This window comes from Microplitis demolitor, chromosome 1, assembly GCF_026212275.2.
Source record: "Microplitis demolitor isolate Queensland-Clemson2020A chromosome 1, iyMicDemo2.1a, whole genome shotgun sequence".
NCBI classification, from domain to species: domain Eukaryota; kingdom Metazoa; phylum Arthropoda; class Insecta; order Hymenoptera; family Braconidae; genus Microplitis; species Microplitis demolitor.
In genome coordinates this window covers 3,923,789-3,950,954 of record NC_068545.1, presented here as the reverse complement: position 1 = coordinate 3,950,954, position 27,166 = coordinate 3,923,789, and the positions used below count along the sequence as shown (strand labels likewise).

The 27,166-nt window shown below is 27.9% G+C and overlaps 1 protein-coding gene across 2 annotated transcripts in view; it reads left to right on the top strand.

The window, feature by feature from the left end:
* The window catches only part of LOC103575029 (kin of IRRE-like protein 3), a 239,046-nt gene that overhangs the window by 35,599 nt on the left and 176,281 nt on the right, over window positions 1–27,166 (top strand). For both annotated transcript variants that reach the window (XM_008554635.2, XM_008554636.2), the window contains exon 2: window positions 2,771–2,897. In XM_008554635.2, the coding sequence (XP_008552857.1) occupies window positions 2,834–2,897 (64 nt within the window). In that variant the 5' untranslated portion in view covers window positions 2,771–2,833. The remainder of the gene's footprint in view (window positions 1–2,770; window positions 2,898–27,166) is intronic.

Below are 27,166 nucleotides of genomic sequence, written 5' to 3'. Positions count from 1 at the left end.
TATTTGAAATAAATATAATTGACTTGTATTCGTTGTTCAAAAGCTCCACTAATTAATTACTCGTTCGGGTCTTCCATTGTGTTCTACTTTTCCCTATCAGATAAAATTATATAAAAAGTTAGTCATTGCACGTAATAAAATAACTCAAGTGCTAAATTATAGCATAAAGAATTTCATTTGTTTGTAAGTGCATCTCAAAAGACTAACTGTACCGTACACTAAGTCTGGCAGTATTATAAATCATGAACAAAAGGAACTGACTAGAACACGGTATGTAAAACGTACATATGTCATCATTCTTGCGTCTCGCATGCGCACGTCATCCAGGTACCATTTCTCTATACATACATTTTCATATTGAACATATATGTATGCATAAATGTACGTGCATTTTCTACCTCCTAAATGAGTTTTCTCATCTTAAACCACTAGCATACATTTCAGAGTTACGTCAAAACTCAAAGTGTCTTCTTCTTCATATTTACATATATCTGTGTATACTCAGATATTTCTACCACTTACGCGTCAAAAACAGAATCCCGAATTTTACCTTTGAAGTACCATCTTCTACTTGTTCACTCATTCCTCATATTAAATACACCGTCTGCTTTCTTTTTAGTGTATGAAGATTTTTTTTTCTTTTCATTTCTTTCACTTTTCGATACGTCCCCGTGACAACGGCATATTGGAGTTAAAGTAAAAGCATATGAGACTCTAAAAGTGTCCGAGAAAATATGCGTCTGTCATAAAAAAAAAAAAAAAATGTAAGAAAAAAAGAAAAGGGTTGTCATATATGAATAGAATATCTAGTACTGTATGTCTACGCCCTTCGTCTGTTCATTTCATATATATTCTCTACATATATAAATATATATGTGTGTACTGTAGTATAGAGCAGGATTCCACGGAACATCTATGATGTAAAGAACATTCCCCTTGTGTCATTGTAGGTAATGGAAAGGGTGAATGGAGTGCATTACGAGTGCAGTTGACTTGAATGAAGGGTTGAGAACTATGAGTATAAGTACAAGTTTTTTTTTTTCCTTAATAATAATGAAGGTTTTTTTTGGTGTAGAAAAAACTGTTATTCTTTGGTTTTTCTATTTTTAAAAAATTATTATTCATACGTGAGTTTATTGATCGATGGTAGATATTTTTTTAAAAACAATTGTAAAAATATAATATAAAAAAAGTTTTTTGACATATATATTATTTATAGAGTAATAAATTTAATGCTGAGAAATGTGAGTTATAAGTTTTTGAGAATAAAAGTATAAAATATATTTTACAAGTGTGAAAAGAGTAAAATGTAGGGTGCACTATGATGATGTTAAAGGTGGAAAGTCTTTACTTTTATATGTGTATACTTATATTATATATCCATAGAAACTTTATTCTCTAAGCACATCTGGACTACGGAAAAAGTAGGTGTCAGTGTAGTTCAGGACATAGTTTATACTGTCTCTTTATATTTCTTCGCGAATAAAACTTACTTTGGGTGGTGGTTTAGAAAAATAGTATCACGCTCAACTTTCATTCATCAAATTTTTTTAAGTGTATTTTATTTTATCAATCAACTTTTGGTTTTTGTTCAGTGAGATCATGATTCGAGTTATTGTTTAATGTTACAAATGTGATAAATTTTTACTTGAACAATACGACAAACTTTGGGTATGATTAAAAAATGTATATAAAAAAATGCGGGTGGTAAATAGTTTTGCAGATGTGCTGGTAGACGTTTCAGATATCATTTATTTTTTCTTTTGGCAGATTGACTGCCAATTTTTTAAAAATCATCATATAGCAAAATTGATTAGAAACTTTGGATAAAGGTCATTTATTTTTCTATAAGTAATAAATAACATTTTTTAGACTATAATTCAAATTTTTTTTCTTAAATATGTAAAACTACACTGGAAAAAATCGGGAGTGAATTCGGAGTGATCTGAATTTTATTTAAATCCACATTTACTCCGATTCGGAATTTTTATATTAAAATAAACTCCCTTTAAGAGTTGATTTCACTACTAACCGGAGCTTCAATATTAAAACAAACCCCCTTTCGGAGTGAATTTGAATCCAAGGGGATTAAATAAATACACAGTCATCCCTCCATTCTGCAAATTTTTATGTACCTGAAAGACGGAACAAAAAAGAAAAATTTATGTAATTTGAGTTAATTACTTGAGGGGGTAATTAGGAGTGATCTGCAATTTTCGGCTTACATCTAGCGCGTATGCGAAACATTTTTAAAATCTAGATTCAGTAGATTTTTTATTTTTCCTTTTGTTTTTTATTATAGTTTCGCGAAAAACGTTCCGATCTTCAGGCATATAAATTTTGTACACTGTATAATTTTTTTAAATTGGGAAATAAGAAAAAGATAAATTTTGAGAGAGTTAATTTCCGTAATATCCAAAATATTTTTACGCTTTGTCTGAAATAAATAAAAATTAATTTTTTATACGAATAATTTTATAATTAAATTTTTTTTATTTTTTTCGACAAAAATTGATTTTAAAACTTTAATAATTTATTTAGACCCTTTACATAATTAAATTTTTAAATTTTAAAAAATAAAATAATTAGACATTAATTATAAAAAGTTTCAAGAGTATGTCGTTTGATGTTTTTGATGAAACATTCAGACGATTACCATATTATAAATAAATATTTTTATAAAACTTTTAGTTTGTTCGAACAACATATGTTTCGTGTTTTTACGTTAGTTTTTGCGGAATGAAATAATATTTATTTTTGTATGTTTCAGTTTAAATTTGCCAGTTGGAGTGTATTATGTGAGGCAAAGAGAAAATAAACATAGGTATTGAAGATGTGTGTCATCGTAAGTGGAGTTTGGGTGCTGAGCATCTTTGCTTTGACAGTCATCAGCAATGGTAAGTCATTTATATAATTCATTTAATAGATAATTGACATTATTTAAATATAATAGAATGTTACGACAAATGAAATGCACGGTCCATTTTTAAATATCCAATCAAACTCTATATTGACTTTTTTAAAAATTTTATTTTCGTATGAACAGCAAAACAGTTAATTATTTTTATGTCATATATTTATTTGATACATAAAAAAATTTGTTTTTCATTTCTCTCACTTGATTTTCGTATGGAAAAATTGGTCAATTAATTGGGTGTAATTTTTTCTCTATAATTTTTTTTAGCATCGTTATATTACACCCAGTTGATGTATTTATTTAAAATATAAATAAACTACATGTAACTTCATAGGAGGTTTTGTTATTGTAAACTGTTTCAAAGCCAATAGAAAAAATCGCTGACCCAAAAAATTGAATTTTTCCAATTTGCGTTTCCTATCAAAAGAAACATATATATGTACGTAAATAAATTTGATATATATTATATAAATATATATTTTTAAAATATTTTCTTTTGCAATGCGAAATATTTCGGGTATCATAAAAAAAAAATATCAATCAAAGTTCATCAATACTATAAGGAGAATTTATTTTTGTTTGAAATACTATGGTATCATTGTAAAACCGGACCATGTTGGCCACTTGACGGAAATCAAAATAGATATATGAAAAAATTTTTATGACTACACAGAAAAAAAATATTTTTTCTGTGTATGGTCAAATTAACGATTTTACTACGGCCATAGTAAATTTTTCAACAAGTTTTTTTTATCAATTTCTGCAGGTGGGCAACATAACCCGGTTTTATTGTGACACCATAGAATTTCAAACGAAAATAAGGTCTATGTGTATGGTTTTCATTAACGCGATTTATTGCTTACATCACTGAAAACAAGAAATTCAAATATTTATTGGCTATTTAAATTTTTTAAAAATTAACTTGCATACAATAATTTTTTTTTTAAGGCATTTTTTTCAAAGGCAATTTTATAACTGGAGTAGTATATATTTATAAAGTCACTTAAATACATGTAGATAGTCTTAAATGGATTTTGAGACAAAGGAAAACATTTTATCTTGTCAGCTATTAAACGAGAAGGCGGTTCCGCTTGACATTCATAAGAAGCAAATTTATTCCTTGCCACTATCGTCAACGTTTCTCTTCCTATTTCTCGCTCGTCTCTCTCGTCCCTTGTGTCTTTTCCCCTGACAATCTTATATAGAACTCGACTCATGACTTTGTAACGAAACTTAGAGTATAACATCTCTTTTTCCTTATTTTCTTATTTTATTTCTTACTGTTGACAGAGTAAAAAGGATATTAACCATCATGATAAATTATATTATTTATTAGCTTTCACCAAACTTTACAATAAATATTATTATTCTTGTTTCATTAATACCGATATATATTTTTATTTTTTAATTTTTATTAATTACATACTTTTAATTAGCAAATTTCGTGAAATTGTTTTCGAGTGATTCGTAAATTATTTGTAGATTTTTTTATAATTATTTGCGAGTTTTTAGATTATTCGATTCAAATTTTAAAATTTGGTTAAAATTTTTAGCTTCCAATTTATTAATTATTCCATTTTTTTAATGATAATTTACCAAAATTTGAAACTTTTTGAATAATTCAAAAATGTCAATTATTTAAATTTTTTAAATTATTAAATTTTAATTTCGCTTTTAATATTAATATCCGACTTACTCCTAATACATATATATATATATATATATATATATATATATATATATATATATATATATATATATATATATATAAGCTTGCGTACAGACCTGGAACAAGGATGAAGGTCACACGGAAGTTAATAATTGACATTTAGTAATTGACATTAAAACCAATTTCTACTAAGCGCCCGCGAAACGTGAAAGTTGAAAGAGTGAAAGTCTTGCAACGTTCTTTCCAATGATGAAGGACTAATTAACGAAATTGATTATAGGAAATATTCCTTAATAGAACGAGAGTCAAATTTCAACGTCTACTCGATTATATTTTTCCGTGGCTACTTTTTGTTTTTCGCCAAGAGGTTTTACGCTGACCATAACGGTCTGATTGCGACCCTAAAAAAAATTCCCATGAGAATTTAGCTAAGATTCCTCTATGGGTTTCCAATATATCAGTTCAGATATCCATGATTTCTTACATGGATTCTTATATGTCCATAAATTCCTATATCAATTCCTTTGAATTCGAATGTACATCCATAGATTTCTATGGGTTTTCACATGGCGTTTTCGGATGGATTCTCCCATGGGTTCCTATGGAAATCCACACCATGCCAAATTCATATAGGAATCTAGTATGGATTCCCATGAGGATTTTTACAAAAATTTTCCATGGGAATCTGCACCATGTCAAAGTAGGAATTCCGGCACCCATAGTTTCCTATGTGGATCTCCCATATGGGAATTCAGATATCGATAATTTTCTACATGGATTCTTATATAAGTCCATAAACTTCTATATTAATTCCTATGGGTTTTTACGTAAATCCATACTTTCCCATATGGATTTCTATAGGTTTCCACGAAATTCCACATGGATTTTTTTGATATGGGATTTCTATTTTTATTCGAAGTTTTTCCATTGAAAAAAATTAATTAATAATTAGTGTTCGTAATTCGTTAAAAAAAAAAAAAAAAAAAAAAAAAAAAAAAACGATAATAATAATAAAATATAAAAATATAAATGCGTAGACATTTATGTCGACGAGTATATGGGTCAGAGGCGTTAGAGACGAGTGAGTACGGTCGGTACAAACGAAGCCAGTAAAATGGTTTGTCACTGAAAATTTTTCAAAGCCCACCGAGAAATTCAGTCTATTCTATATGCACATATATCCATATACATATATACCAACATAAATACCTGTATACATTTATACACAACAAAATGCACACTACGGCGTGCGAATGAGGCCGTGGTTCTTCTCTCATCCAAAAAATGAAATAAAAAAAAATCCACCACTACAAAACAATCTCTGACGTTTTTTTTTTATTTTTTATTTTATACTTCAACGATTCCCTTTGCGTCGAGAAATTTTATTGTTAAAACTAAAAATAAAATAAAATACAATAGCAACAGAATAATCATAAAATATAACAAAAATCATTCGACAACGGAAAAAAGTCAAACGTTCAAATAGTTTTTTGCAATGTAAAAATATGATTAGTCCCAGTGGGCCTTATAGATTTTGAATATTCAATGTAAAGCAAAAAAAAAAAATGATAAAGTTTGTTATTTAAAACCGTAGATAAATTTGTTAGCTCTGAGATTCGCTCGTACTCGTACAGCATAGCCGGTGCAATACACTGAGGGGCAAATTACACAGAATCAGTGAGATGGAAGTAGAAAATTCAGCATAGTATCCTATCCTCACCCAGTAAAAGTTCATTTGCATATCTATGTAATCGTGATTTTCTTCTCATCCTATATATATGTATATCTATATGTATACATATATATTAGACTTTTTCCGCGTTGTGATAAATAATTTTTCACTTGCTTGAATATATTATTCTCTTGATAAGAAGAACGGCGATGAACATTATGAAACGGAAATGCACTCCTCATTTTTTTTTTTTTTTTATTTTTTCTTCATTTCTTTTTCCTTCAATTTCTTCATTCCTCTCTTTATCTTCATTTTCAACCTCTACATCATGTTCTCGTTCTAAAACCTAGACTCCTTAATTAACAGTTAATTGGCTGATTAATTTCTTAGATGTCCGTGCGAAACAAAGCTGAATCTCAGGTTTCTTTAACGACATCTCGTTTACATTTCCTCCACTTTTATTTAATTAATTATCGAACAATATGCTCATCCTGTAATTTACTTTTTCATAATAATAGATACCGGTCTATACTATCATTCTATTTTCATTATTCGTGCACGAACTACAAATAACGGAGTTGCTACAAAATTTTCAGATCAATACTATTGGAAACAATCTTATTAAACTTTTATATATACAACAGTTTATTTTCATATCCTCTGTTAAAAATTACATTAGAAATTTACGAAGCCATAATAAGTCATCTTATTTATTAATTACAACATCAAAAACTATATACAATTTACATGACAAAATATATGATACTTAAGTTAGCCGACGTCTAATAATTTTTTTTTTTTTAATTAAATTGTTGAGAACAAAATTCGGAAATTGTTAATTATCTGCTAACTCCACGATCATTTAAATATACATTAATTATATATACGAGACACATGCGCTGGATATGAGCTGTATTATAGAGTTAATTCCAACTCCCAAATTGGGTGAGTTAATTAGTTTCTTTAAATACAGATCAGCAATAAAGAAAATCATCAATGATGACACTAGAAAATAATTTTCCGGTACCAAATTTCAAATTATTTTTTCAAAGTTCGGGTCGGCTAAGGGTTAAGGCAGTCTAAATCTATAGCTCAAATAATTTTATTCCGTTCTAATAAATTCATGCACTAATCCCTCTTTTCTGATGTCAGCAGAACTATTTTTTGCATTTATGTAAGCGTGTTTTTTTTTACCGTAATAATAACGGAAATGACTGGATAATTTTGAATTAACGGAACTCAACAAAAATTTAAAAACCAAAAATAGTTTTCCGTAATATTAAAAATAATTAATTTTATAATTCGAGTTTTCATGCAGTACAATTGTCGAGAAAATCATTTTACTATACGTAGCTTTTAGATAACATATACTAATTTTTGGTGATGTGGTTTATATTTTTTAAGTTATTAGTACTTCAATGAATTCGAGGTTCTGTCATAATAAAAATTTTCTATCTCTTTAGTTCATTTTACTGAGGCTAAATATTTATATCCATAAGTAGCTTAATTTTTTTTTTCATTCTTATTAATTTTGAAATTTTTTTCATCCTCTCTGATTTTCAGCGGTTAGAGCTCTTCGATATTTCGCACCTGTTAAAAATATTAAAACGCTTATTCTTTAATTATTAAACTTTTTTTTATTATTTTTTTTTTTTTGCAATAAAAGTAGACCATTATTATTTTTCGCTTATGAATAAAAACAAATGAATTATTTAAATAAACTAAAAAAGTAAATCAATAACCCGATAGAAATTTAAAGTAAAAAATGATAAAAATGTTTTTTTTTTTTTTATGACTCAAATCTTTATCACCAAATGTGCAACCCCATTTTATATTTATCGCTAAATAATTTAAAAACCTTTCATAACCGCTCGCAGAAAATTCATTATTTCAATACTTTAAAAAAAAAAAACATTCATTCGACTTACTATTGTTATTACAAAAAATACATAGCCATACCAGCAACAAAATCAATTTTACTGAAACCTTAATATATATTTTATAAAAAAAAAAAAGAAATTTTTTTAAAATTTTAAATAAAAAAAAAATGTAACAATAAATTAATGACAATATATGAGATATCATCAGGGTAGTAAGCCACTACATCGATTTTAGCTTGTCAGATCTTGTCGACTCGCGATGTTGAAGGGGTAAAAGTGACAAGCACGAGGGAGTCGTGTGGAGTATAGGGGTCACGCGCGACCATTATTGAACGGTATCAACGTGACAAGCGACAGTCATGTACCACGGGGATTTTGTTCCACGTGAGAGGTATACCCAGTTCAACTTGTCTTTTTTCTTTTTCTCTCATTCTCATTCCCGTCACCCATTGGAACCTATACCCGTTCTCTCTCTTGTCAAGTGTGTACGAGTGGTAATTTCAATTTCAAATTTACCGCGCCTTTTATTCGTTGCCAGAGGCGTCGCAAAACCGTGAATTGCCAACGGATAACGGAAGATCGAACATGCATATTTGAAACTCTATGTTCTCTACTTGTTTTTATATCTTTCTTTTTTTTTCACATGTACATCACTTTTATTTATTTTATATGTTTTCTATTCGCTGTAAGGTCCAAATGGATTTTCATTTTATACACGAGGGGATAAAATCTGTAATATTTACAAAATCATCAGAGTTTAAAGTTTACAATTCGGTAAAAAAAAAGAAAAAAAAAAATATGATACATTTTTCCATTTGATAAATTTGTTTTAAAAGTGATATTTTTGCTGGACCAAATTTAACGTGAAAATTTTCATTTGCGTACATAAAACAAATAAATAAAATTAATTAAAACAACTAGTGTAGTTATACGGTGCCATCAGGCATGTTTGTTAGTGAGCGAGAGAGTTTATCCTGGTTACAAGACAAAAGACGTATATGTATACTCCCTTTATTCTTGTCTAGCCTGTCTGGAGTTTGCGAAGTGATAAAAAAAGAAAATAATAATAATAATAATAGTGATAATAAAAAAGCATCCTCGACAAACAATGAAGTGACAGGTGAAGCGAGAAATTAACGAGGTCGGAGACAAAATTTAACGGGTTTTAAAAACAGCACGTTCATCACTTGATCGTATTCACTTATCGGAACATCTGTTGTAACTATTGTTAGACATAAATTTAATACATTGTTGAATTTAATGTCGCGAAAAAAATATGTAACTTTTTTTTTTTTTTTTTTTTTTTTAAATATTTGAATAAATTTAATCTCATTGTTGGCGTCATCCTTGACATTTCTATTGAAAAAGTTTTACTCGATATTGTAGTTTAAATTATGTAGATATAATTGTAGTTAATTAATCTGAAATTAAGAATGAGTTCTGTTGGTTAAATGAGGGTCACATAAATACTAAAAGTTATGAGGTTTTTCTATTGGATGTAAAACAAAATTATATTTGGGGTATAAAAAGATGAATAAATGAATTTATTTATCTTTAAGGGAAGCTCCTTGTGACAGGGAAATAAGCCAGACATATGATACCGTGGAAAATAGTATAAATTACGAGGGCATTGTGTTTATAAAGGGCGTAAATTGTGTACAAAAATAATATTGCTTTTATCATAACTTCAGACTTGTTTTTTTTAAAAATTAAACGTTTATTTCATGGATTTAGAAGTGATAGGTAATTCATTTTATTGTCAATTCTTTATGTTCTCGCTCAATTTAAATTGCAGACGGTATTGATTTTGATGATGAGAAACGTACCTGAGAAGGATTAAAGAGCAACAAGACCACTATTTTTAAAATAGCTTGATTGCGCGGAAAAAGTTATGACATTTGAATTTTGTAAATTTTATCACGACTCAATTATTGTAAACGAAGTTTAAAAATTTAGATTTTAGATTTTTAATATCGATCTATGTGTGAATTTTCATGCTTTCTTACCCCATGTTTTATTTCAAACAAAAATTTAAAAAAAAATAGGAGTGAGGGTCGGAAAAATGGGGACGCTGAGAAAAGTTTTTTTTATCGTGAATACTCTCAATTTTTTTCATCTCAATTACATACAGACAAAATTAATTTTTTATTGCTGTTATGTTTTTTTTGCTACCTTGGGGTCAAATAAGTTTGAAAAAAAAAAAAATTAAAAATGATAATTTTTATATTTTCAATAGAATTGGACATGTGTAAAATCGAGTAAGAAATATTATTTGCTATTTAATTTTAAATTGAAATGTAAAAAAAAAAAATAATTTGCCAAAATTTTGGGGCTCACATTTTGCTCAGCCCTCTCTTCATACATAATTTTATTTTTTGTAGTTAATTTTCTTATCATATAAAAATATTAATTTCTTTAATTTTACGAATCTGAAAGCCCTTTTTTTTCACTGTAGTGATAGTATTCATTTCGACCCGTAGGTCACGCTGTTTTTAGTGTCTAACATTTATTTTAGTAACTTCCTATAAGATGAGTATAATTTTGCAGTAAATCATCGCATAGTGTGAGCACCAACGAGTTAAATAATTCATACGGTAGTTATTGGCTAAAAATTTATTTTTTATTCATGTAAACCCCATCTTACTCGAACAACAAACAAAATTATCATAAAAAAAAATTTTTTTTTTATTTGATTATCTATATAGAGATTTTTTCCAATCCAGTGTTGCCATTTATTCAAAAATGTAAGTTAAAAACGTAATATGTACAAATTTACTATGCCCATAAAAGTAATTTATAATATCATCATTACACTATAAAAAATTTGAAAAGGTACCGCGGATTAAATCTGAAATAAATATTCCCGTGTAAAAAAAAATGTTGAAAAAAGGTTAAAAAAGTGTTGACTATTCTAAACATTAAAACGTGACACAATGACGGACCTTTTTCAAATGATTTTCAAACCTCTGATAACATACAGAAAATAAAAATTGACTTATTACTACAAATTAACATTTTTCAGTGCAAAATACGTTCAGAAAAAATTAATTTTGAACTATTTCTGAACGTTTTTCGTTGTAGCATATCTCAATAATACAAGGATATTTATTGCTTTTTCTCTTGAATTTTCAAAAGTTTACAAAACGTTCAAAAAAAGTTCGTCGTTGTGTCACGTTTTGAAATTTAGAATAGCCAACACTTTTTTAAACAATTTTTTTCTACACGGGATGGCGCAGATGACTAATTTATTTAATCTTTTTCAAGTAAAATTTACTCCTAGCAGGAATTTATTTCAATATTTAAAATCCGAATCGAAATGAATACAGATTTCGACAGTCTGTAGTCACTCCAAATTCGCTCTCATTTTTTTAAATCGTTTAAACATTAATTTTTTCAAACTGTAATTTTTATTTAAATTTGCTTAGAGGTCATCATACTCTGGAATTACCATTAGACCATAAAATTTAAAACAAGAAAACTTTATCCATGTATAATGGAAATTAGTACTATTGAAAAGACACAATATGTATTTTTAAATCTTTTGTTTTTACTTGGTTCTTTATTTCAATTCTATTGGCTCTGGGCTGCCATGATGTCGATGATGCATCATCTGTTGTTAGTAGTTGTCGCTGTTGTTATTGTTGTCGTCTATCTATAAATATCTATATAGATTTATATATGTATGGATGTTCATCTATATATATATGTATATATTTTCATCTCGGTCACGATTGCATTGTTGGAAGCGAGTTCATTGTTTGAACAGTGACGTGAGAGAGGCCTGAGGCAACCAATCACTGTTTGCACTAGCCGTACTACCCTATCAAAGATTCCAGGTTTGAACACAGAAGCCAACGCTGATGCTGTCCTGTGTCGTATCGTATTCTCTTCAGTGCCTTACTCAAGTAAAGCACAGCCTCCCGACGTCACTATTACTATACTGTCTCCTAGTGCTGCCACTACTTATGTACTTGTACCCTCGTACTAGCGACCTGCTGAAGCTAATGTATGACAAGACTGATTTTCCATATCAGTCATGATAGGATGAACCAAGAGAAACTTAGAATATATTGTTGTCATGTTTGTCTTCACTGGTTTTCATATATATTCTGAGTTTAGTCATTTAGTATATTATAAACTATGGGTAACAATATACAATATTGACGCATGGTAGTGTATTCTAATATTGTCGATAACACTTCATCCTTAACATTGAATATTAAGTAAATTCTTTGTAATTCATAGTTTGATTCCCTCTCCATGACAGTGAAAATAATCATGTCCAGACTCACACTGTAAAGTAGGGAAAGTGTGTTACGGTGGTCGTCTGCTGAGTAATAGTGGGGGTACAGGAATTATTAGAAGTGTTCCCCTACATCCCTGTAAGTGGGTTGATAACGCGGCTAGACTGTAGATATTTTCAAAAATTAGTTCTGTTTTTTTTTTTCAAGCAAAAGTAAACTACATTGCATAAATGTCATTTTGGGCTAATCTTCAATTGTTTTTTTACAAGCATACTCGATTTTTTTCCGAAATCTACAATATACTTAAATGAATACACAATAAAAAGATTTTTTTTCGCAAGAAATATTTTGCATTATGAATTGATAAAAAAAATTTTCTTGGAATCAGACAAAATTTCTTCACGCGAAATTTTTTTTTTCCATAAGAAAATTTTTGTTGTCAATCCATGATGCAAAAAATTTCTAAGGTTAAGTGAAAATTTTCTTGGGCGAGTAAAAAATTTTTGCGCCAAGAAATATTTGATTTCTGTGTACAGAATTCTTAAAAAAAATTTAATCAAATTTTTTGAGTGTCTTAGGTACTCAATAGTGCCCCATTCCTTTTTAATTTTTTCATCAGTCCTCAACAAATGATACAGAATAATAAGTGGGATAATAGGCTTAGATTCAAAAAGTAAAAAAAATGTAAAATGGTAGAAAATAATGTCAGGCTTTGCCTTTTCTGATAAAGCAAAAACTCTAGTAGGTAGTTACAAATATATGCGGAAAATGAAAAAAAGTGACGAGTACACTACGGCTAAACATTGCAACAAAAAAATATGATATAATGACTGACATCATTATAAAGATAAATTTTATTAAAAATATCCTGTATATTTTTCACTCGGTCGCTTTCCGGTTTTGATTATTTCAATGTCTAGGAAGTTACTATATGCCAATTAAAACTTAAGCGTGTAAGTTGATGATAACGAATGAGAGATAAAATAATTTTTCACATTTGTACTTTTAAACTTCCTCAGATAAATACATAAATAGAATAATTAAAATTAATTAAATTTTTTTTCACAAAATTTCTCGTACACGTGTTCTAATTTTCATTGCTCGATTTTATCCTCGCTTCCATTATTCAAAAAAAAAAACTTCGTCACGTTGATTAAAGCTACGTAATTATAATATTACGTGACATTCAATAGAAAACCTCGTTATCTAAATAATGAGAAAAAAAAATTTCATTAATTATTTAAACTATGACTGAATATATTTCTGTAATATTTACTTTCATACATTACATCAAAGTAATTATATTTAAATAAAACATTCGTTAGAGATATAAAGTAAACACAAGTACAAAAAAAAATTTGTGCTATAAAACTCTCATGGTAACGAATTTTAATAGTTGGTTAAACTTTGCCTGTAAATTTTATATTTCCCGCTTCATTCATTTCCGCTCACTTTTATAATAACAGCAAAAATAATAATAATAATAATAATTATTATTTTTATTTTAATTAGCAAGTACTTTAAATTGAATTAAACACCACCGTAGACGGCAACAGCCATAGATTACAGCAGTGTCTCATTTTCTAGAAAATAAAACTTAGTTCTATAAAAAAATTAAAATTAAATAAAAAATTTATACGTGTGTTATTTTATTATGGCTTCACTTGTGCATATAAATAGTAAGCTGCTGATGATAGAGTAGAAAGGGTTGAAAAAATGCATGCAATGTATAGTGAAAGGGATTTGCGTATGCGTGCGTGAAATACGAAGCCGTACATGACAAAAAATTGTCGCTGTAATTTGAGGAGTCGGTGGTACACAACCTACGACAGCAAATATGACGAAGACTGTGCAATATAATATATAATATGGAAAAAAAAAAAAGAAAAAAAAAAAAAAAGAAATTGTATGAAAGTAATTTTCACAGACAATCGTTTCGATGTTTAAAAGGGTAGTAAATATTATTATGTTTATGTCTGTGCATGTAATATTTAGTAACTCGTGTGTGTTAATGAGATTAAAATAGGGAATTACACATTACGTAATATTTTAAAAGTTTATTTATTATGTTTATTATTGTGAGGTCACTGAGAGCAGACTTAAATCGATGCTAAAAAAAAATAAAAAAAAAAAACGTCATATTAAATTATATTGAGTCATACTTGTTGAGCTTCTTTTTCCTCGAGGGTCGACAGAGGATATTCGTGTTTCATTTATGACCAGTGACGTTGTAGAAATTATTATTTTTTATCTTCTTTCGGTCTTCAATTTCATTTTTCATTTATCGTTTGATTATTTATTTTTATTATTGAATTTTATCGAAATTTTTTTATCAAACGATAAATAATTTTCAATCAAAAATTTTTTTTTTTAGATAAAATAAATTAGGAAATGAATTTTTATTGTTCTTCAATTTCATTTTACGAAAGGAAATTAATTTGATATTTCAATAAAAATAATATTTTACCATTTATAGAATAATGAATATCATATGTCCATGAATTGCGAATATAAATTATTTTCAAAAAATAATTAATAAAAAAAAATTCATTTTTTTTTTTATCAATATTATTACGTTTTATTTAAATATTTGTTTTTATCAATCGTAAAATCGAATTAAATAAAAAAAATTTTTAGAATCATGAAAATGGAAATAAATTTTTATTGTTTATCAATTTTATTTGATAAAAAAAAATTTTGATATTTCGATAAAAATGAGATTTATGAACAGCTTGAATTGAAAATTTTAAGTACTGAAAGGTAATTCGGCCACATTTTTATAACTCCAAAGCTACGGGATCTAAATAAAGAATTTTACTCTCAAAAATTTAAAAGAAATTTTAATGTCATTTATAGACGAGGTTTTGCAGCCGTGGACAAAATTTTTTTTAATGAAAAATGTATGTTTATTGAGTTGTGATTATAAGGACATTTTTAATCAATCTTCCCTTTTTTAGTGAATCTAATAAACTTTAATTATTGTTACGGTATCAAAATGTTATTAATCAATTAAAAATTATTGAAGCATTAATTAAGAAAATTGATCAATAAATAAACCGTTTAATGAAATTTGGTAATTAAATTTAGGCCTACAAAATTTGACTAAATATTATTTTTGACATTAACATTTTGCTAAAATTAATTTAACAAATATTTTTTTTTTATTTAAAGTTCTTTTTAAGTGTTTAAGTGTAAAAATTTATGTAATTTCATTACTTAAGGGGTAGTTGAACGGGGTTACATGACTAAATATCACATGTATAATATCACATGACAAAATATTAACGGCCTGTACACTGAAATAGCATAACGTCAAAATATTATATGATGTTGTGTCGTTTGATATTATAACTGTGATATTTAGTCATGACATCAGTTGGAGTGGCCTGCAATTCGGCTGACATACTAGTGCGTATACGAAAGATTTCAAAAATCTAGATCTAGTAAATTTTTTATTTTTCAATTTTTTTTTTGTCGACGGCAGGCAAAATCTCAGAGAACCGTTTTGTCGGCTAACACTGGGATTCGAACCCACGTTTAGCCAGTTACTAAGTTTGAGCAGTAAGCCTACTTACCTCTCGACTATGATGACTGGTTAACAAATATTGTTTAACTTCTCAGTAAATTTTTTAAAAAAGTATATCCTGGTAAATTTTTATCTTCGCTGTCCCTTTTTCAATTAGTGTTATATAATTTTTTTCAAATTAATTAATAAAAGTTACATACAGCTATGCCAGTTTAAATTCTTTGAATTTATCGAAAAACTAGCGAACAGTCTAAAAATACCTTTGAGTAGTTTCGTTACCGAAATACATGAAGCAGTAACCTATGTATCGGTCTAGTATGAACATTCTACGCTCAAAATTTTCTAATAAAAAAAATTATCTGTCGAAAGTTCTTTCTTGATTTGGAATTTATTAGATATTAAGAATTTATGACAAAAAAAAAAAAAAAAAAAAATTTTATTTCAAAATTATTTTTGGGGCCATATGATTCTTCGTTACTTTTAATATGGGATTAAAAAAATAAAAAATAGGTGGATTTTTTTTTTTATTATTGTATAGCTGATAGTGAAATAATACAACCCGTAAATAAAGTAAGAAAATCGTTGAACGATGTTGACCACGAAGGCCGCTGGAATTTCCGTAATTTCGAGACTTGCTGACCTCGTGAACGGTTTACGTGCCTGTGGAATCGATCTTGAAATAGAGTAGTATAGACTGAAGCTAACTGAAGGAAGAAAGCTTACATTGAAAGAGATAAAAACTCTCTAGTCGATAAAAATAAAAAATAAAATAGGAAATAACGTACAGAAGAAAAATGTTTCGACAAATTCTGTACGAGGTTCTTAGATATAGTCCAGACAAATATCCTTTGTAAAATATCTCTTTGTAAAAATATACTGAGATACTTTGCGATTTTTCAAAGAATCTTCATTTCTTCTTCTCGAAAAAATTTTATTTTTCGAACATAAATTTGACGAGAGATATCAAGTAAATTTTTTTCAAAAAAATTTTGTCTTACGTAATCGAAAAAATATAACCAACAACTCGATCGTTCTGCTTCAATATTTTTTCTCAGACGGATGTATATTGGCAGTTAGAATTTCCTGTATACTTTTAAATCGAGAAATCATCTGTGATATATTTCTTGTTAAACTTTAAATCGTTTTTCGAAACGTCTAGATAAAAATAATCATACTTTTTTTTTTACCTGCAGGGATGAAATTTTTTCTAACGATAAATTTTTCAAGATATTTTTTTTACATCAACTAGTAATTTTCCTCGCAATTTATTTATTATGCAGAATAATATTCAAAATATTTTTCTAACCTCTTCTCACCAAACCAACAAAAAATTACAAGGGTCATGAATTAGCTATCGAGTTTCTATTCGTTTAAAAATAACAAGAAAAAAAAACAGATGTTTAAACACAATATATTTTTAAAAAAAGAAATAAGACGACCGAAGTCTTAGTAAAGTAGTAAGTTCAATGGTTGGAACGACGTCGACGTCAACTGATAAAAGTTAGATAAAAAATAATCTTTTGAAAGTCATCGTACAATTATATCATTTTTTTCTTCTTCTTTTAACAAGTTCGCAAAACAAAGTCTTGTTTCATGTCATCTGATATTAATGATAGTTTTAAAAAAAAAATGGTTTTTCTTACAAAAATATTTTTTCTCCTGTCAATTAAAACTTTTTTAATTGCTTTTTTTTCAACACATTAATTATTATGCATAATACTTGTTTTAAAAATATATATCAGCTTATTTAAAATATACATATAAATAAACTTTTAAAATATTATTTTTTTTTTTTTTTTATATAAATAGAGCTTTGAATAAGTATACAAGTTATATTTATCTCTAGAGAGTTATTAAATTTTAAAACAATAATATTTGTCTCTATACACTAGACTTATGAAGATGATTAAAAAATCATTAATAACTCAAAGTTAACTATACTCACTTATAACGATATATATATGTATATTAAAGTTACTTGAACCCAACAAGCATTTATCATTTATTAGTAATGTTAAACTGCTACAGGCAAGTAATGTTAAATTTTAAATGAGAGTATCGTTATCTATATAACTGACTGTCATCTAGAAATACACATATATATATATATATATATATATAAAATGTTTCGCTTGGTAGTTTTTCATCGATCTGAAAACTGTTATACGTTTATATATATACTGAGGAGTTAGTACTGTGATGCTTTTGACCCTCTTGACCAAGAGCAGCTTTCAACGACCCATCACTTCTATTCGAATCGCTAGTCATTCGCGTGGAATATATTTTCAAAGCATCGTACAAGTGAGATAAAGAGTACGTAAAGTACCAGTGTAGAAAAATTCACCGAGCAAATGAACTGTAAAAATAGGAGACTATGCACAATCACTCGATTCAGACTATTAGTAGAGTACTTGGTTTTAAAAAATAATAAAAAACCCTAATGCTTCAACTTACAGATAAAACTTTTTATTGAAAAAGAAATAACATTTTATGATAACAATAGTTAAAAAAAAAATATAAGATTTAACAATGCTAGTTTATTTGAAATTAGTTGGAAAATTGTTATGTTAAGTAAGAAATTTCATAATATCATAATGCATTTTTATTTTTTTTTTTTTTTTTTGTTAGTTCACACCTGAAATATTAAATTTATTTATGTAATTAAATTCAAATTCAAATTAACAGTATTGTAAGAGTTTAAGATAAAAATTACTAAAAATGAAAATTTTCTAAATTCAAGTGGTTGAGAATTATCATTATAAAAAATGTCAAAGTCGTCATAATTATTCCCGTGATGTAGAATCACGGAAATAGGATTAAAACTGTCAGATCGTTGTCCAGAACGTAATTATAACTAGACCTGAAAGTGAAATTAAGTTAATTTATCTCCTGACAACCGCAATAATCAGCCGTAGTTAGTTTCGGACGAACTCGTATTTCAGATACACAGTCAAAGATTTATATAGCGACATATATATTTATATATACTTCCACACGTATGTGTATATACTTTCATATATAGTTTACTACCTTAACTGTGATATGTCGTGTACCAGTATCTCTAGCTCTTGTGCCATCGACCTGTAGCCCACTAGAAAATGGGACATGTTAAAAAAAAAATGGCTTCCTACAAAAAAAAAGTAAATAAAAAAAAAAGCTCTTGCTATTCTTTTCAGTTTATCTACAGTTACATACATTACTAAATATTTTGGATAAATTTTAATATTTAAAAAAATTCTTTTTTTATTTTACTTTGTGGGAAATGAAAAAAAAATTTTTTCATTTTCATTTAAAACCACAAACATTTAACTCAGGGACTATTATCGTATACTATTTTACAAGAATATCTAATCTTAATCATTCACGGGAAAGAAATTTATGTTATTGTTGTTTAAATGTTTGTTATTTACGTCCAATCTGTGAATGCTGCATTCATGGGAATGTTATATTATGTTTTCCATCTGCACTTCTCCGCCCATTCATTCATCCTCTTGAGAGGTTTCCCTCTCTTGGCAATACAGACTGCAAGAGCTAGAGCGAAGCTAAAAAAGAATGACAGAGAAGGCGATAACAAAGTTGGCTTGGGGTGTCAGGGAATGCTTGTAGAAGTGGAGAAATTAAATGGACCATAGTCTGGATATTCACGTACGACGCCTTGTTGACAATAATGAGATCCACCCTTTTCTTTACATCTCTCATTTTTTATTATTTTTGTGCAGCAATTGTTACACAAGTACTCACTCAAGACTTTTATTCACTGATCCGACAAAATAAAGGGTTGAAATAATTATTGTAATACGTTTTGCCTCGGGTGTTTATGTTTGCGTGGCAACATTTTTTTTTTTTTAAACTGTAAATGAAAATATGTTTTATTTGTGGATCAATACTTGTGACGTACTCGGTTTATTTTATTATTATTATTATTATTTTTTTTAATTGTTTGGCAAGCTTTGATAGTACAATTGCAATTTGACGCGCTTAAAAATATTTATTTCAATGGTTTTTGTGGATTATTTGTAGCACATACTAAATTTTATTGCATATTGATTGCTCTTAATATTTATGATTTACGTATTTATGCGCATGAACTTGATTTAATGAAGATGAATTAAAATGATTAAATATTCAATCAAAATACACGGCATGGTTTTTTAAAAATATTTCTACAGCATAAGGCTGTTCATAAAATACATTCGCACTTATGGGGTAATGGTGTCGCTTACTATGATAAGGGGGCTCGGGGGTCTAAGGAAACGTGACGTTCGCAGCTCATCAAACAATTTTGAAAATTTATCTCTCGGTTTATTTTAATTTTATTTTTTTGTTACGATAGAAAGTCATTCGTTTCATATTTGTAAATATGTAAATATTTCTATGTATATATTTCCCTCATAATGGGGGGGGGGGGTGCCATTTGTGGCGCAATATTGATAAGGGGATCGCAGAAAATGTGACACAGCGTGTCAGAAGGGAGTGGAGGTCTAAAAAGGTAAAATTTTGCGTGACGTATTTTATGAACGGCCTCTAAGAATTCAATTTCAGTACTCAAATATTCTATACGTGAACAAATGATTTTTTTTTTTTTCATTTGACAATAATATTTAACTTTAATTAAAAATAAATAAATTTTGTTTCTTGTTTATAAAATTAAACTTTAAAATTAAATACCCAAGTATCTATTGGAAATTTATTTTTGAAAACTTGGGTTAGTAGAGATTCAGAGAATAAAATTGAAATGCCATGCCGGTGGTTGAAAAATATATTTCAAAAGCTCTCAATATCCAAGACGAATAGTTATTTTTACTTTGCAGTTCTATATCGATCATCGAGTATAAATGAAATAACTCATGGCTATAAAACATTATATGTATTTCCCATTTAAAATACAATTGAATTTTGTTTTTATTTATTCAGTCATCCGTTTGTTGAATGTAAAATAAATAAAAAGTATGTACATACGTAGGATATTTAAAATTTAAAATAAACCGCGTTGCCTTGGAATGATCATTTAATGACAACAGATTCGTGGTGAAATACATAGGTCATATAATTCATTGAATTTGTAGCTTTTCATGGCTATCTTCCCAGTGAGATTTAACGTATGTGCTATAAATTTTGTTAGGTGTTGTAAATGTGCGTGTTTACGAGTTTCGACTACCACGTTGTGGCAGTAACTGTTACGTAGCCACCAGTAGCTAACTGCCTAAGCAAGAAGACATTCATCAGTCTGGTGTCACGATAATTTACTTTTTTTTTTCGTCCCTACTTTTATATGACCATACTTGAATTGTGCTGAAACTATCTCTCATGTATGTAACACAACGTGAGCCACATAAAAATTGTAACATGAATGGGATTTTCGTTGAAAAAAGTACGGTAAAAAAAAAAAGGAAAGAAAGTAGGGTATCGGGTAAAGGATAAAACGACGGCAATAAATTAATCGGAAGTCCATTTGTCAGTAAAACAAATAAATTTATGTTCTTTATTGGGCTTGTTATTTTTTTTTTATTTACTTTTTTTCGACCATAAAACATTTTTTTTACTACTCACAAATTTTAACGTTTACAACTGTTTTTTTTTTTTTTTTTTATTTTTTTTTTTATTTAAGTATCAATTTTTTTATCTGTTGGTTTGTTTTCTATTTTTTTATTAAACAGAAATAGTTTTTTTTATTATCAATTCAATTTTTTTGACGGAAAAACTAGAGCATGACCGGAAACCCCAGAAATTTGATAAAAATAAATTTCGTTATTGTTATTTTTATAAATTTTACACATTTAACCCATGGATTAAAATGGGCGATTACAAATTTAGTCGAGTCGTGTTATGACTCATTTCTCTTGAAGACATTCCCTATTCATGAACTAAAAAAAAATTCATTTCAGTCTCTTAATATATGAGACCGAAACATTGGTGAGGCGAATTAAATATTGATTTTTTTAATTATCCGTTTTATTTTTTTAATTAAAATACAAAATACACCTTTTGATAACATATTTAGTGAACATTATTACTGTAATCATAGAATACGTATTATTATAATAAATAATTAAATAGTTACATAAATTAAATACGTAATTAAGTACTGACTTATCAATCGGGCGAACTCATAACACGACTATGAAAATAATCATTTACGCACTCGCACACTTGCAAAGTAAGAGAAGTATAATCGACTACTTAGCAGAAGTGGGGGTACAGGAATTCTTAGAATTATATACTCCTACAGCCTTGGAGGGGGAAAATAAAAAAAAAATTTTTTATCTCACCCCGAAAAAAGATTTTTTTTTACCACAAGAATTGATTACTCAATTAAATATTCCATCGTAATTAACCGTCGGAGTACACTGGGGGTCATTTTGACCCGAGAATTTTTTTTTATCCTAAAATATTTCTCAAGTTAGGTTTGATTTTAATTATTTTTTTTACCGTTAAAAATTAGTTAATTCGAAATAATGATAGTTGTATTCGAAAGAGCATTGTTTTACCTACAAAAAATGTCATGACCTGCATTTCGATAAAACGCATAGTTTCTGAGATATCGCTTCAAAAGTAAAGTGGGGTCAATTTGACAGCGTGTACTCCGAAGGTCTGTTCGGAAGTGTGTACTCTGAGGGTTAACAATTTTTTTATCTAACAAAAAAAATCTCCGAAAGAACTTTTAATAACATAAAAGTCAATGATTAAATTTGATATGATTTGGCATAAAATCGTTAAGTAAGAAAAAAGTCAGTGGTTATGTTAATTTGTGAATGCGGGTAGTTGAAATTTGAATTTGGTTGTCCGTTGGCTAGGTTCAAGCAGCTTGTGTGAGGCCAGTTTTACCTTTTCTCTTTGACAGCGTAAATTCTAAGCACGTAGAAATTCGTGCTTCCCACATTCCTTATCGACACCCAAACTCACCCCCTTGCATTTTTCTTTTTTTTCTCATTCTCTCTTGTTAGTCACATACATACCCTATATACTCTCTATTCTTTTCTCTCTTTCGAAATCCACGTGGTCTCAATCTACCACCACTTATTCAAGACTGTACTGAGTATAAACTCGATATCTCCTATCACCTACCATTCTTACACGCAACTTATGGCCCTTTTAGACTTCTTTCGTATGCAATCGTTGCCCTGCGCGATATCAAAACGTGCTAAGATTTTTTAACAATTTTCTTCAATAATCAAAATACTGAAAATTCATTTTCATTCATAAAATATTCGGATTTCCATTTAATGTACTTATTGTTTTTTCTCTTATTTATTTTTTATAAAATTTTCCGACATCTGCTGAATACTTTATTTATAAAAAAATAACATTTTAATAAAAATAAAAAAAAAAATTTCATACCAAAGTTCTTTTTTCGCATTATTTATGCGCTTATAAGAAATAAAGTAGCAACGAAGGGATAGAAAGTTATTTGCTGGTTTCTTGCTTACACACTTTACTTTTTCTTATACACATATAATATAATTTATATACATACATAACTGGACAAATGTGTGATCGTAACTCAAGATTGTATGATAGCCACGTGTGCGCACGGCATACGATTTGTTCCTCGTTCCGTTTTGTCGGCCAATCTCGAACAGAAATCGTGCTCACAATTTCGTATCCATTTCCCTACTCAGACAGTTTTCACCCTCGTGTTTTCCTTTTTTTTCCGTCGCTCTCTAACTTTTCCTCAGGGTATTTCCTCTGCTCCTCCGATTGTTCAAATTTAAATACTTCTGTTGATTTATAGTCGCACAGGGGATTTTAAATTTAAATGCTTGTTTGATTATGATAAATATATATATATTCAGTTAATATATCAATGTATCAAGTAGAAATAAACCATATTTATTTAATTAAATGAAAGCTATTTTAAATCGATATAAAACTTGATGCCAAGAAAAGTATATTTTAATTTCACAGTTGATTAATTATTCTTCAAATATAAATTTTTTTTTAATAGATGTGTAGTTTTTTTTTCTATTTATTATTTTATACCTCAATAAAGTTTTATGAATTATTTATACAGACTTAGTAATTGGATAATATATTTTTCAATTTTTAGTACGGCAAATAGATTTAATAAATCTTAATAAATAGAAAAAGTAAAGTTAAGTTGTTGATAGTGATTGATAGTCTTCTTGTTGTCTATTTCGAGATAACGACAGTATAGAGAAAGGAGAGCTATGAAAGATGAAAAGTAAATAAAAGTATTATTCTCTTTCTGGCTATTTGCCTTTTTTTCATTTTTAATACAGCACATATGAATATATATGTATATATGTGTGTGTATGCATGATAATAAAAGTTGGATAAAAATCTTCGATTTGTTTTATCAGTTTTATGCCCATCGCCTAACCCGCAACTTTATCACGCGCAAAAGCGAAAAACTTATTAAAAGTTATTGAACAATTTTGTTGGATAACTCAAATCATTTTAAGATCGTTCATGGGAATAAACTTTTTCTATGAACTTTATTCTTCTTATTTTTTTAAGTCTTATTCTTACACTCATACTTTTTTATTTTTCACTCTATTATACTTGAAGGTATATTTATTATTTTTATTACAACATATATGACCCGAAAATATACGACATTTCTTCCATCTTCACTCTGAGAATAAGTATAAGCAGTATTTATTTTATTTCTACCACAAAATGTGGGTGTGCTAAAGAAAGATATATGTTTATATATGTACGTATGTATGTATATTTATATATGAGTGATGTGTGCTTAAGTTGCACTGAGAAATTTTCTGTAAAGCAACACACGAGCTCTCATCACGAAACATGTTTTCTGTAAGAAAAGTAAAATAAAAATATGTATGTAAATAACGTAAATATCACAATTTAGCATAATCTTTCCTACATTCTTAGGATTTATTTTATTATTTTCAATCTTATTTAATATCATATTATTTTAATTAAAATTATTTTTTTTATTCAACGAAATGATGAAATTCAAAAATTTGCTTTTAATTAAACATTTTAATTTCTATTGTTTGGATTATTTTTTGTAATTAATTACTAGCATCGCCCTGTTGGATTTGCTGAGCGTTAATTAAAATTTTAACAAGTTTTTTTTTCGACAAAATCATAAATGTAAATGTAAATTAGTAGCTCGGTATTGAAATCTGTTGCCCTTGTGAGAATAAAAATATTGACAACGGGGCCGGCCTTGGCACAGTACTGGGCTAATCGGTTTACCAATCTAAATAACAAATGGTACCTAAAAACCTCTGGCTTCTTTGTACACCGTAACAGCCTAGTAGATAAGATAGATAAGAAGTAAGATAAGACACTCGGCTATCAGCCATGAAGGATCAAGTTCGCGACCTTGGATATTTGGCTAAAAATGCAGTCTTAGCACAATACTGGCATTCAATATTAGCTCGGTGTTATTATTTCCATGCTTAGACAGACTTAGGCCAAGCTTGGATTTCAAGCTTTCCCCAGAGTTAATAAGTTTTGGGCCAAGCCTCGGCCAAGCTTGAGCATATTGTCTTTTCTTATAAGGGTGACCAAAAAAAAAATAGTGACACGACTAAATAAAATTTTTGAATTGGGTTTAGTATTGCTTACAAATTAATATCAAACATTAGTAGACCTTTGAAATTTTATTTTGTATTGCTACTAAAAAATAGTAACAAATAAAACAACAATTTTGTTTTTTTTTTTTTTTCCAATTAATCATTTTATTTTTCAATACATAAATTTTTTACTTTAATTACGACAGCTGCATAAAAGTAATCGAAACAACCTATGAAACTAATTGCAGATTTAATTACCAATATATATATATATATAAATATATATATATATATATATGTATATATATTATATCATACTGTACATTTATATTTTCTCGTTATATTATATTCAATATTTTTATTACTAATTGTTTGTTAAAAAAATATAAAATTACAAATTAAAAACCCGAGACCAGAGAAATTTTTTTTTTTTTTTTTTTATTCACTCATGTTAATAAATACTTTTTATTTGTCCGGTTGAAAAAAAATATCTTTGCCTCTAAAAAAAATATTCGACAATATTTTTTTGATACATTTTATTGCTAGAACATGATTTTTTATTTCTCTAGATGTACATTTTGAAAAAAAAAAAAAATTCTACAGTACTTTTTATTATCGATTTAACAACAATAGTCGAAATAATCGTTGCATCTATAGTCACATATAAAACATCTGTTAAATGATCGCTGAAAGTTATTGTGTTATAAAAAATGCAAACGTACGAACTGGCCATAAAGTTTGAACTTTCTTACTACGCTGGGACAAGTATTCTCGTAAAAATATATACATATAATATATCAGAACTGAAAATAAATATTGGCCAATGTTTAACATTTAATTGAGATCATCTCCATACTTTTATTTCTTTAAAAGCTATATATTTAGCATAAAAATCTCATTATTTTAAAACTAAGCCCGTTTTATTCATCTATCTTAAATTTTCCTTGGCTGTATTTTATCAAACTTTTTTTTTTTTTTTTTTTTTTTTTTTTTTTTTTTTTTTTTTTTTTTTTTTTTCGTTGATTTCATTTTCGTTTTGTTTTCTTTTAAACTCTTTAATATGAGAGCAAGCATCGCAGATTAAGAAAAAAGACAAGTGATGTCAAGTGCATACACAAAGTTGAAAAGCTACACAGAGTTGAGTTGTGTTCTGCTGCACTGTACTATTATATGCTTTGCTATACTCGTTTGTCAAAGTTTTAAAAGCGTATTATGCGACAAAAAAAACTAAAGCTTCGATTTTTAAGGACGTCGATAATACGCACTGAATTTCCCAACTCTGCACAACTACATCCAGCTTCACCTATAAAATACTTTCTCTACTCTTGGTACTGCACATTATTCTCCTATACTTTACTACTACACAACCGGTGAAGCAAAGTAAAAGCTAAAGCAAACCCTCGACATGCATTTGAGGGTCACATTAACCCATTGCTTCATGTTACTTCGTGCCTTGTGATTTCTGACACGACCTTTTTTTATTTTCTCTCACGAAAATTTCCAGCCTCAATTAACGCTTTATTCCTTTATATTCTTATACATTTTTTATTATTCTATCAAGTAAAATGATTCATCAAAAAATTTTATGCCACTGAAATTACCCGAAGTCTAATAATTTTTAAATTTTTTTAAAAACGATAATAAAAAAAATATATATATATATTTCAAAAAATTGCACTTAGAGATTTTTTTATTTTCTACATGTGCATATTTTTTTTTTTTTTTTTTTTTTTTATTAAATAGTTG